General features: G+C 46.3%; 1 protein-coding gene across 4 annotated transcripts in view; it reads right to left on the reverse strand.

Moving 5' to 3' along the window:
• Positions 1 to 12,192, reverse strand: part of TMEM245 (transmembrane protein 245) — a 956,632-nt gene that overhangs the window by 827,751 nt on the left and 116,689 nt on the right. For all 4 annotated transcript variants that reach the window (XM_069620553.1, XM_069620551.1, XM_069620552.1 and 1 more), the window contains exon 4: positions 4,463 to 4,576. In XM_069620553.1, coding sequence (XP_069476654.1) covers positions 4,463 to 4,576 — 114 coding nt within the window. The remainder of the gene's footprint in view (positions 1 to 4,462; positions 4,577 to 12,192) is intronic.

Here is a 12,192-nt window from a genome sequence, read left to right on the forward strand (position 1 = left end):
GCGTGGAGGCTTTGGTAGCAAGCAATGCTTTTTTAGTGCTCATTTATTTTTATACAGAGTCTCTCGATTTTGTGTGATAGCACCTTGCAGGGTGGTACACCAGGCTTTATCTGAGTGAGTGTCAACCTTGAGGATAGCTGTTTCAAGCTCTGGAAAGATGAAGAATAATTATTTAGAGTTGGAACCCACATTGGAGATTCTAACATTATAGGAATTGCCTTTGAGGGAGAAAATTGTTTTCTCGTAGGAATTGGCAGCAGTGGCGAGGGCTGTGCAGTTACTTGGGAAACAGGTTTTATTTTATTTTTTTTATTTATTTATTTTTTTTTTTTTACAAAAGAGGGCCCTTTCGTAGTAGTTCCCCATAAAACCAGATTTGATGAGGTTTGTAGGGTTGAGGTGTTTTAGTTTTGATCGGTGCATGCAGGTCCAGGGTGTGAAGCAGGCATGCATGGTATTTGTTGGCCAGGTCCTCTGGGGTCATGTTCCGGGACTGGGTACTAGAGCTAAGCAAGGAGAGCAGTGTGGGTTTTAGTGACTCATAAGTCAAGTTACGTGTATTGCAGAGTCTTACTAGGTTCAGAGTAGGTGAGTGGGCTTTGGTCAGGTGAGATAGTAAAGAGGATTAGGAGGTGGTCTGACCAAAGGACTGTGTTCATGGATGAGATATTGATGGTTGCATTGGCAATCCAGTCCAAGATGTGCCCTTTGGCATGGTGCGGTCCATCGATCAACTGGGTCAGATTCATATCTTCAAGTGCTAGCGTAGCAGCTTTGGGATCAGAGGAGTCATTGTATACGAGACTGAAATCACCGGAGACAATGAATCTGGTCAATGGTTTCGTTAGAGGGGTGATAAGAAGGGAGATGTTAAGGTCTGGGCAGCTAGGTCCATTAGGTTGCTGGTAACATGAGTAGGTCTATTCCATCTAGGGTGGGCATCATGCAGCGAGGGGGTACAGGTGTGTTCCGAGCGTGAGAAATGGTAGTGCCACAAAGTGTGCAGAGCTCTATGCTAGTAGGTGGAGCTAGAGAGATGTGCTCTGAGGGCAGAAGTGGAGTGTGGCTGGGGAGGATCATTGGGCCAACGCTACATGGCTGTGTCGTGACTTGTTCAGATGGGATAAGGGATGGTCTTGGGAGTTTATTTTTAAGACAGCGTATGTAATGCCAAGTGATAATGCACATCAAGGCGGCAGGTTACAGATGATGTGGTTATCCGAAGGGCCGCAGTTCGTACAGGCTGTGTGTGCCAACGGCAAAGTACATGTAAAAGTGTTGAGTGTAATGCAGAGATTAATAGTGCGAGACCATGCAGGCGCAAGTCTGTTAATGCATTGCTGAGCAGCCTGGGACAGAGCTATACAGTGCTTCACATTGCCGGCACAGATGGAAGAAAGCTGGTTGGAGGTGGAAGGGAGGCATTGGGTGTGTGTGTGTGTGTGTAACGAAGTGGCAGGACAGGCAACTGGGCAGGTGAGGAGCCAGTGCTCATCTCACAGAGGCATGACAGATTGAGCCAATCTTGTGGGGACATCAAGGCGGTAGCTAGGTCATTTCTACGGGCGAGCGTCAGGAGCACAGGTATAGCATCTGGCAGGGCGGGTGGTGGGATAATGCACTTGAAGGCTGCCCCAGTTGGATGAGGAGCACCAGGAGCGGCCACAGTACAAATCAGCGACATTGGGAGGGGGTGCGTAGCTATGCGCCATCCCTGAAGGGTTCAGAGAAAAGGTATAGGGCAAGGCAAATTAGGTGACTGAATATGTGAACAGCGGACAATAGTGCAATCGGAGATGGAAAAACAACAAGACGATGCAAACGTCGGGGCGGCATGCAAAGCTTACCTTTAGCTCTGGATATCACAAAAGTTCAGCATCATTCTTTGAGGTCTCGTGGCAGAAAAATAGCATTGCGGCTTTGCTGTCTGAGACTAACAGAGACAGTGACCACATGTGTTAACTTTTAGCCTTCGCTGAGGGCCAGCTGCCCCTCCCGGCTGGCAATAGAGGTCAAAGATGAAACGGCCATCCTCCAATCGGCACCATCAGAGGGTGGAGAAGGGTGGGAGCCTGATAGTCCCCTCATCACAGTGGCAGCCATCTTCTAAGTGTGCCAAAGCTCAGGTGAAATAGTAGGTTTACTACTCCAATCGAATCTGGGCAGCACTGATGTGCCGGTCTCTGGGTGGCAAATGTGACCAGCAGAGACATCGACCACAGGCCTTAACTTCTGGCATTCACTGTTCCCCCTCGAAGTGTGTATACATGTCCTGTAGGGGTTGGAGGCAGGCAACTCACATTCACAATCAGCACACGGCATATAGCCACAGGATTGGCATGACAGCGTAGAGCAAAAATGTAGCTGCGTTACCAATGCATACAGAATGTGCAGAAAAAGGAACAGAGGTGCTGGGGCATGGCTACTCTACCTATATTGGGCCAGATAGAACGTCCAGTTTCATTTTGCCAGCCTCAGAGTTTCTAGGCTGTTTCTCTTCCATTGTGTGTACCTCTGCTTGAAGGGGAGTTGTGTGAGAAACAGTTGGCTCAGGGGATGGTGACTGACTTTCTGCCGAGTCAGTTACGGTCTATACAGGTGCTTGTAGGACATCTATGCAACCAAGAAGGCAATGCTATTGGGAATGGCGAGGTGCACATTCGCAGGATGCCCCCCGCCCCCCAAAAAAAACATCCCTGCTTGACAGCCAAGAGTCAGTACCAGGCCAAAGCAGTACCTGAGCGAAATTCCCGGTTTCAGATATGGAGGGATCCTCATCCAGAGGGCTGAATTTAGGCATATGCTGCACCTCAACAGTTGCCTCAGGTAGAAGTTGGTGAGGATGTACCCTTTCCAAATCAAGGTCATGCAGGAAACTGGTCTCCTCATCTGGAGCCTGTGACAAATAAGTGTCTATTACTCTCCTGACTGCTAATATCTGAAACCGAAAAAGTGATTTTACCTGATGGAGCCTGCAGAAAACAAACCATCTATGCAAAAACCCATCTTTTAGGCCTGAAGTACACTAAGCAAACATAATTTGTGTCCACAAAGGCAAAAAGTATTTTACAGGACAGTACCATCCCCATGGATAAAAGGACTGGGAAGTAGTACCGGGAGCATGCACAAAGGAGGTGCTGCAGAGGAGAATAGCAACGCATGTGCCCTGGCACCAGGTTTTCAATTTACAACTACGCTGCTCTGCAAAATGACAGAATGTGGCATCTACTTAGTGGAAAGGGTATGGGATGATTAATAGTGGCCCTTTTCTCAATTAAAAAAAAAAAAAAACTGTTGCCAGGTCAAATAGACCGATTACCCGTTGGAGAGCTGGTCCACCATTGATGGCTACTAAGATGCATTCCGCCCCCAACAAAACCACCTGGTGTCATTGTTTTCATGAGGTGTATTTAATTTCTCCTAAACCGCTTGTAATATTGCTCATCCATTTATTTTACTGGACAAGCTTTTGTAAAGTATATTGAACTGGTGTATATAATGCTTTGTAAAAGTGTCAACGTTATGGTGACCATGTTTATTCTCACGCCACTGTTCATCCACACAGTCCTCTGTGATCCATCTTCGATATGAAAACCGAACACGATTTACAGACAGAAAGCAGCAGTCTCTTTTAATTGTTAAAATCATGTACTGAGTGTTCCAACGTCGCCTTGTGGCCACTGCAGTACATAAAGCAAGGTTGCACATGAACAGACAAGAGCGCATTGGCAGGGTTACTTAACCACTTCCTTTTCAATTGTCACTGGTTAGGTGGAATCAAAGGAATATGAAAGATCATACACAGAGTGGACCAGAAGATCTATTGATGACCAATTTGGGTGGGTGCAATGAATCAGGGCAGAGATTGGGGACTAGGTGTTTCAGTGTTTTGTCTCAAGGTTAGCGTTCAACTGAGGATAGCCTTATACATTCACAACCACACCACCATTAGTTATTCAAACGTCACTGAACAAATCTGATTTTAGCATCTCTCTGAAGGCGAGGTGACTCGGTTGGATTGTCAATGCTGGGCTGAAGGAGTAGTTCGGAGCCCTGCACACTAACCAATTTCACCAAAATTGTTGAGATTTGCAAATGACACATGGCCTCATTTCTAAAGCATGTATAACAGGTGCTTGTCACGGAAATGAAACGACAAATTAGGCTGCAAAGAAAACAGGGAGCTCAGCAGTTATCATGAAATCGGAACATTGGTAATTATGTTTACGGGAAAACTTACAATAGCAGGTATTGGCAAAGCCAATAAAGCCAATACGACTCCTGTCGTGGTAAACAGAGGGTAAGCATTTTTTGTTTGGTGGTAGGGGCGGAGGAGGAGAGATTACAACAGCAACAAAAAGTTACTCTTCATTTACAAGCCCAAACCTATTGGCATTACCAATATTTATTTTTGCATTATGGAGTAAGATCAATGCGTTTTTGGTACACACTATTCAATCACCTGTTTGGCTTGGAGAAGGCTGGTCCTCTTCATTTTCCCCAAATCCAGTGATGGATATGGCCATTGCAATCGTCGAAGCTGCAATGGTAAGCATCTGACCAGGTAATTCATGACCTTTGTAAAACAGACGGAATTGGCGTCACAAGTAACCAAACTTTAAAATCGCTGGATACAGATACATTTTCTCACACCGCATGATTTCCAACAGAAGGTATAACTAACATACAATGACTCTATTCGAATGTCAGAAAAGATTTGTGAAAGAGTAAAACTCACAATTTTTGCAACTTTATACACAAACATTGTTAAAGCCAACTGTTTTGACTTTTATATACACAGTGAATAGGCAAAGGCACTGCCATAAACTTAGTCACGGGGTATGGCCTCATCATCAATCTTTATTTTGGAATATTTATTCCATAAAAGAAAAAAAAATCAGTAAAAAAGACAGTAAAAAAAAAAAACAAAGATCCTTACAATATTATTTAAGAACAAGACATTTTTATTTTATGTACTTATTGTGCATTTGTAAGGCACTTATACATAAAGTAAATTGTGTTTCAAAGTGCCCACAGGGCAACAGCGAGGGAACACGGGAATGGAAGACAATTATAATAACAATGAAGAAAGAGAGGCAGTCCTACCCGACCCTGTGAGCATTCAGAGCGTGCCAGTGCAGAAAGAGAAGAGGAGTGAGGAGTACCGTGGAGGGAAGAGCTAGGGAGTAAGTTGCAAGCAGCTGTTAAGTGCCTGGTAAGAGCCAATCCAATAAGTGCAGGCCTGTGAGATAGCAGAGGCCAGTGGGCACCTAAAAGCAAGTGCTAGGAGTGGGGGAGGCTGAAGGCTATTGTGGGACGGGGGGTACAGGACAGGACCCAGAAGGACACATAAGGGCTCTGGTCACCAAACTCAGCAACTGTGGGGGTTTAGCATGGGGGTGCAGGGGGAGTGTGGAGGTGAAAAGGAAAGTCTTGAGGAGCTTCTGGAATTTGAGGCGATCCTGCTCAACATGGAGAGGAAGGGGAGGCTGTTCCAGAGGAGGGAGCCAGCCGAGGAAAGACATGAATATAACCATTGCCTAGGCAAACAATAAACTTATCAGACAGTTCCAAATAAGTAAGCATTAAAATACATCAATCCTAGATACTGCATCGCCTAATCATCAGAGCACCCAACATAAATAATGCATAACAACTTGATCATGTGTTCCTACAAACAACGTACCCGGATAGAAGCCCCAGCATTAGATCAGGGAAAAGGGATGTTTTAGTGCCAAAATAACCTTAAAGCAGGTTTTGTTCTATTTTTTTTAATGCTTGCCACAGAAAATGTATTTACGTCCACTGGGACAAACTAATCTGGTGAAGAAAAATCAGATTCAATGTAATCCTTTCAGCGCATACTCTCCTTTTGTAGAACAGCGTTAAAGGGGATCTGCTTGGGCTATGGTAGCATATTGGTCGCGCCTTGAAACACTTCTGTATAGGCGCGTTATAAATGCTTTATCATAGCATGGACAGAACAGGAGAATGTGAGTTATTGTCTCTCGCTAGATCTTGTCCCACCAACTGGTTGCGAAGGAGGCACTTCGCAGCTTCCATTTCGAGGTCAGAGAAGCCAACTGCAAGGTGCCCATTCGGAGCAACAGGTATAAATAACCTAAGGATCAAGGGGCACGGGTGATGAACTGTGTAATCACATGCGCTGGGCGTATGTCATGTATAGCAAACCTTTTTCAAGAATCCATGCTGCATTTGCCTTAGTCTAGGGCCACACCCGGATTGCCCAAAGGGGTTCGCTTGGAGAAAGAATGGCAACCAAAGGCAACTTGGTGCTTGCATACATTTGTCAAGGAGTTCCCCTCCGGGGTTTTGTGATGGTATATTACAGAAGAACAAGTGTCAATGCAGTTGGGTCCGACCTGTCCTGTGATAGGTAGTCCTATTCATAGATGTGTAAGGAAGGCATGTTATCAACAGTAAGACAGACACATGTGACCACAGTTCAAGGGTGTTTATTGAACTTCAATTGGGTTTGAAAAAAAAACGATCTAAACCTAAAGATGGGAGCAAGCTACGACCATCAAATAATAATTACACAGTCCTAGTGGTATCTTGTCAAAATAAAAAGGGCCTATACTAACAAACCAATTGCCAATCCTCACCTCTAAATACAAATAGATTGGGAAGAACAAGTTACTTACCCCTGGTAATGTTCTTTCGACTGGATGTTCCTCCCACATATTCCTCCTCTTTTGCTATCTCCAATATACAGCTTCAGCATTTTCTTTCGACAGAGGGCACTGTGCGTCGATGCAGTCAACTCGATGTCCCTTGAGGGCCTGTCTGGAGAATAATGTCATCAACCGGTATATATAGCACGCGCAGCGCCCGTTGGCTTCAGTTCCGTTTTTTCTTGTCATTCTCAAATAGAACTACCCGCACTAGACTCTGAAGGAGCGTAAGCTTCAATAACATGGAAATTCTACTGCAGGGTAGAGTGGGAGGGGCGATGAGGAATACGTGAGAGGAACATCCACTCGAAAGAACTTTACAAGGAGTAAGTAACTTGTTCTTCGAATGGATTGTGTCCTCCCACGTATTCCTCATTATTTGATAGACTACCAAAGCCGTGTTGGTTTTGGAGGCGGAAGTAAGAATTTTTTAATCAATGGTTGCCATGAACGGAATGAAATACTGCCTTTATAAAGCTTCCATCCTGATTTAAGGTGGAATCAAGGCAGTAATGGTTAGTTAAAGTGTGAATTGTAGACCAAGTGGCTGCCTCACAAATGTTCTTAATAGGAACACCTCTTTGCAGAGCAGAAGAAGTAGCTATGCCCCTATTGGAATGGCTCTCAAGCCTTCTGGTGAATCTTTCCCAGCCAGCCTGTAGCATAATCGGATATAGGACATGATATGACATTTATAAAACACCTGTGTGACAAAACTAGCAGGGGGAAACAAAAGGGAGGACAAAACAACAATCTTACTAGGCCTTGTTTCATTCAGATAGGGCAAGTGCAGGGAAGGGGGGGGGGAGAAGTGACGAGGATGGTGAAGTGAGGGACCGAGCAGAAACAAGAGTGCATCCAATGGGTGGAGAGTAAGTGGAAGAGAGGGGACTGTAGACTGTAGGGTTACAGATACAGCCCAGAAGTGCACAGAAGCCAAGAGGCATTGCGGGATCGCAGCTGGACAGGCAGGGACCTGGGCTCGAATTCAGAGGGTGGCCAGGTGACCAGTGCATGGATCAGGCAGGTGATCAGCAAGGGAGAGGAAGACAAAAGGCTAAAGCAAAGGGAAAGGTCTTGAGTTGCTTTCGGAGATGGTTCTGCTCAAGTTTCAGAGAGGCAGGGAGGCTGTCCAAGAGGGAGGCCCGAGCCGAAGAAAGATCTGCCCCCAAATCTTTGCGTAGAAAAGCGACTGACCCTTAGAGAGTTGGAGGTGGAGGAGTAAAGAGATTGAGAAGGCAGGCAGATTTTTAGGAAGAGAGAGTTGGAGGTAGTGTGGTCCCAGGCCGCAGAAAGTCCTATGGACAATGCAAAGTGCCTTGAACCTGATCCTTGCCACCACTGGGAGCCAGTGAAGGGATTTCAGAGCTGGAGAGATACGGTCCCTGGGCTTGAGGCCAAGGACAAGTCTCACAGTCCTGTTCTGGATGAGTTATAGAAGACGGAGAGTAGAGACAGGAAGATTTAGAAAGAGGCTGTTGCAGTAGTCCAGCCTAGAGAGGACCAGGGCTCTGGACACCGTGAGCTTCTGGGGGAAAGTGAGGAAGGAAAGAATACCTCTGAGGGGGTGCAGCTGGTTGTTTGACTTTTAGAGACGTCAGAGATGTGAGGAGAGAAGGAGAATTTGGAGTCGAAGATGACACAGAGGTTCTTAGACTATGGCATTCGGAAATAGCAAAAATAATTCATCTGGACAAGGTCCGTTTGGTTACAGCCTGCCCCAACCTATGACCAGTGTATTCTATGAACAACTGGTCATCCAGATGAAGTTTTGACAACCTTGAAATGTAGAAACTCAGAGCCCTTTGCGGATCGAGCATGTGTAACCTCTCCTCTTCCTTGCCAGGATGAGGTGGAGAGTAAAAAGTAGGTAAGACTATCTTTTGACCCAAATGAAAGTCCGATATGATCTTAGGTAGGAATGAAGGTTTGACCTTCATGACGGCTTTGTACATCTGAAATACTGTAAACTATGGTTTAGAGGGTTCCTGCAACTCACTCACCCTACCAGCTGATGTTAGCGGTACCAACAATATGGGTTTGCACGTTAGTAGTCTTAAGGGACATGAATGAAGCAGTTCAAATGGTGCAAACATGAGAAACTTTAACACAAGATTAAGGTCCCTAATGGGAACCTGAAAAGGAGATGGAGTAAACACATTAATACACATTAATGAGTTCCTTTAGAAATGGTATCACCAAAGGTATTTTAAAATATAAGGTTTCCCCAGACGAGCACTTGAAGATGGAAAGCGCTGCCAAATAACCCTTAATGGTCCCAAACTGGAGCCCCAGATTGGGCAAGTACAACTAAAAATATAACACCTTCCGGTGTTTTGCGTAGCAAGGGGTCTACATTGTTGTGCCTGCACAAGCTGCAGAATTTGTCACAACGGCAGCGATTCAAGGACTTCATTGCTGGCCTTCTGGCTGAAAACAAAAGCTCCATTACGTCACCCGTGAGGTCCCAATCCTTGTATCTCAGCCTCTCAGAAACCATGGGTGAAGGCTGATTGTTTTGACCTCTGTATGGAGAACTCAAGCCCCCTCTTGCGAGAGAAGGTTCTCTCTTTGTGGAAGACGTAATGGAGGGCAGATGGACATGTCCAAAAGATCTTGGTACCATGTCCTCTAGGCCCAATTTGGGCCAATAAGGATCATGGATTTCACAAACTTTCTCAACTTCCTGATCATGTGAGGAATAACGGGGACTGGAGGAAACGCATACAGAAGTGGAAATTCCCAATCCACTACGAACACGTCCCCTAGAGCTCCTCTTGGGGGAAATCCCTATGAGCAGTACAGTTCACACTTCTGGTTTACACTGGTCATTAACAGATCCACTTGAGGGGTTCCCCAAAGGATGAAGATCTCTTGAAGGACTTTCTGAGCTAGTTCCCCACTCGTGGGAGACTCTACTCTGCCTTCTAAGAACGTCCGCTGCCGTGTTCTCCTCTCCGGCTAGGTAAACTGCTGATAGAGATTCCTTCTTGTATTGCTCAAAACCAGAGCTGCATTGCCTCTATGCACAGTGGCAGTGACACCTACACCGCCTCTCTTGTTGAGGTAGTACATAGCCACTGTGCTGTCCGTTATTATCAGAACATTCTTTCCACGAACTTACAGAGGGTAGAAAAGCCTTCAGCGCAAGTCTATTTGCTCTCCGCTCCAAAAGGTTTTGTGTAGTTTGGACTCCGATGGAATACAATGACCACGGATTGTCAGATCGTTGGCGTGGGCTCCCCACTCCACGAGCCTCCATCAATACGGTTATATCCCGCCATGGTTGCCAAAAAGTTTCTCCCTTCAGAATATTGTCCTTGCAGGCCCACCACAGGAGATCCAATGCGACACAGTTTGGAACCCGAAGTAGGTCTGACATGTTGCCCAAGAATTGAGACCATTGTGTCTCATTCTCAGGCGAGCCCCTGGTACCAGGAAAATGCAGGATGCCATGAGGCAGAGCAACCTCAAAAGCATTGAAGACGCGGGAGATGCTGGGCACTCCGAAATTTAGTGACCATCTGCAGAATGTCCCGAGCCCTCACCTTGGGTGGTGAGGTGTATCCCAAGGATGTATCCAGTACAGCCCCGATGAATTGGAGCTTTTGAGATGGTATCATGTGGAACTTCTTGTAATTGAGACAGAAGTCCAGTCTGTGGAGAGAGTGGGATGTCACGTTGAGATGATCCAGGACTTGTACGGGAGAATGTGCCCTGATCAGCCAATAGTCCAGGTAGGGGTAGACGTGAATACCCCCACTCCTGAGACTCACTACCACCACTGCCATCAGTTTGGTGGAAACCCTGTGGCAGAGGTCAGCCCGAATGGCAGAACTCAAAACTGGTGAGAACTGCCAACAGCAAACCTCAGGTACTTTCTGTGCTTTAGATGGATTGGCACATGAAAATAAGCATCCTGAAGGTACAACACCACCATCCAATCCTAGGGCTGGGGGGCTAAAGGATCTGAGAAAGTGTGACCATCTTGAACTTATCCTTCCTAAGGAACTTGTTTGAGTATCTAAAGTTCAAGATGGGTCTCAGTCCTCTGTCCTTCTTCGGGATTAGGAAATATGGAGAATACCATCCTTTGTTCCTTTGTTCCTCTCTGTTACAGGTACTGAGGTCTCACCCGCTAGTCCCCGGAGATCTGTCATCCAGGTGGCCAGGACAAGGCCATAGCTATTGGATCCAGTTTGTGAGGATCACCTGGGTCTTCGTGAAGTGGGACACCGAAGGGTGAGACTCGGTATCCCCTTCCTTATAACACCTTTTCCCCCATTCTACCCCACAGGATATTTAGAGTCTCTACCCCCCCCTTTTTCTGACACAAACACTTTCTTATACTATGAAAGACAACAGACTAACACCAGAGCCGTTTACCCGACATGTCCTAACACAAGGGTAAGGAAGAGTCAAGCAATTGACAACAAATACATACACCTGACAGCCCTTTCCCTTCCCCACAGATCACTGTACGGAGCATAAGAGCACACTTTGAGCAAGGCCAATCGCACGAGAAAGCAGCTATTCCAGGACGACAGTTCCAATGGAGAAGAAAGGTGGCGAGACCTGAAAGGACGACAAGGAGGGAAGTGCCCTTGCCCTTTTCAACCGAGTCCCGCAAAGCCTCAGTGAAAGCAATCATAAGACAGGGAACGACAGCTGGCGTGTGGTATAACAGAGGTCAGCGGTACACTTGGCCCTCCCGCGCTGATAGCCAAAGCGGGGAGACATGCCTGCTACCTTGGTATCATCCTTGACTCCAGAGGCAAGAAACACCAATGATTTCAACACAGCCGGTGAGCCAGAGAGAGACAATAGTAAGCCGGACTGTGTTGAGCCAAAGGTTTCAATCAGCAACATTAGATGAACTTGTGAACAAAGAACTTGTGTATGTTTGAACTTTTGGGAAAGCCCAGCGAAGGGCCAACTGCAGAGTGGTCAGGCGTAGCAGGAGCGCTCATTCGAAAGACTCTGGCTGGTCCCCTTTGTTGAAACTACAATTACCATGAGGCCCTAGTAGAGGCTGGCGTGAGGTGTCAAAGTGGTTCTACAAGGGTACCGTCAAACCCCCTTGTACAATCGAAAGTCTCTGACCGGTTGTCAAGAGGAATGCTAAGGGAAGTAAATCCTGTACTGTGATAAAACAAAGTGAACTGTGTATCTGGCAAATGTGAACCCGGCTGAGGGATGCCTGCGAATTGGGGTGAAGCATAATACACCCGAGAACATTGGGTTGACAAGAGTGAACCCGACCAAGGGATGTCCACAGTGAATGATTGTTTAGAAAGACATTAATATTCTGGAATGGTATAAGTTGCTGATATTGTGAGTGAAAGCCATAGTGAACCCGACTGAGGGAGGCCCATGTTGCAAGGAGGATCAGGGCCCGGCGCAGGGAGATCCAAGGGGCGAAGATCAATCACCCAATGTGAAAGATTAACAAAGGAACTTTTGTTTGTTGTTTATTGTCCAGAAGGCCTTCTAAGGC

Source organism: Ambystoma mexicanum, chromosome 5q, assembly GCF_040938575.1.
Source record: "Ambystoma mexicanum isolate Mex_15411 chromosome 5q, UKY_AmexF1_1, whole genome shotgun sequence".
NCBI classification, from domain to species: Eukaryota; Metazoa; Chordata; class Amphibia; order Caudata; family Ambystomatidae; genus Ambystoma; species Ambystoma mexicanum.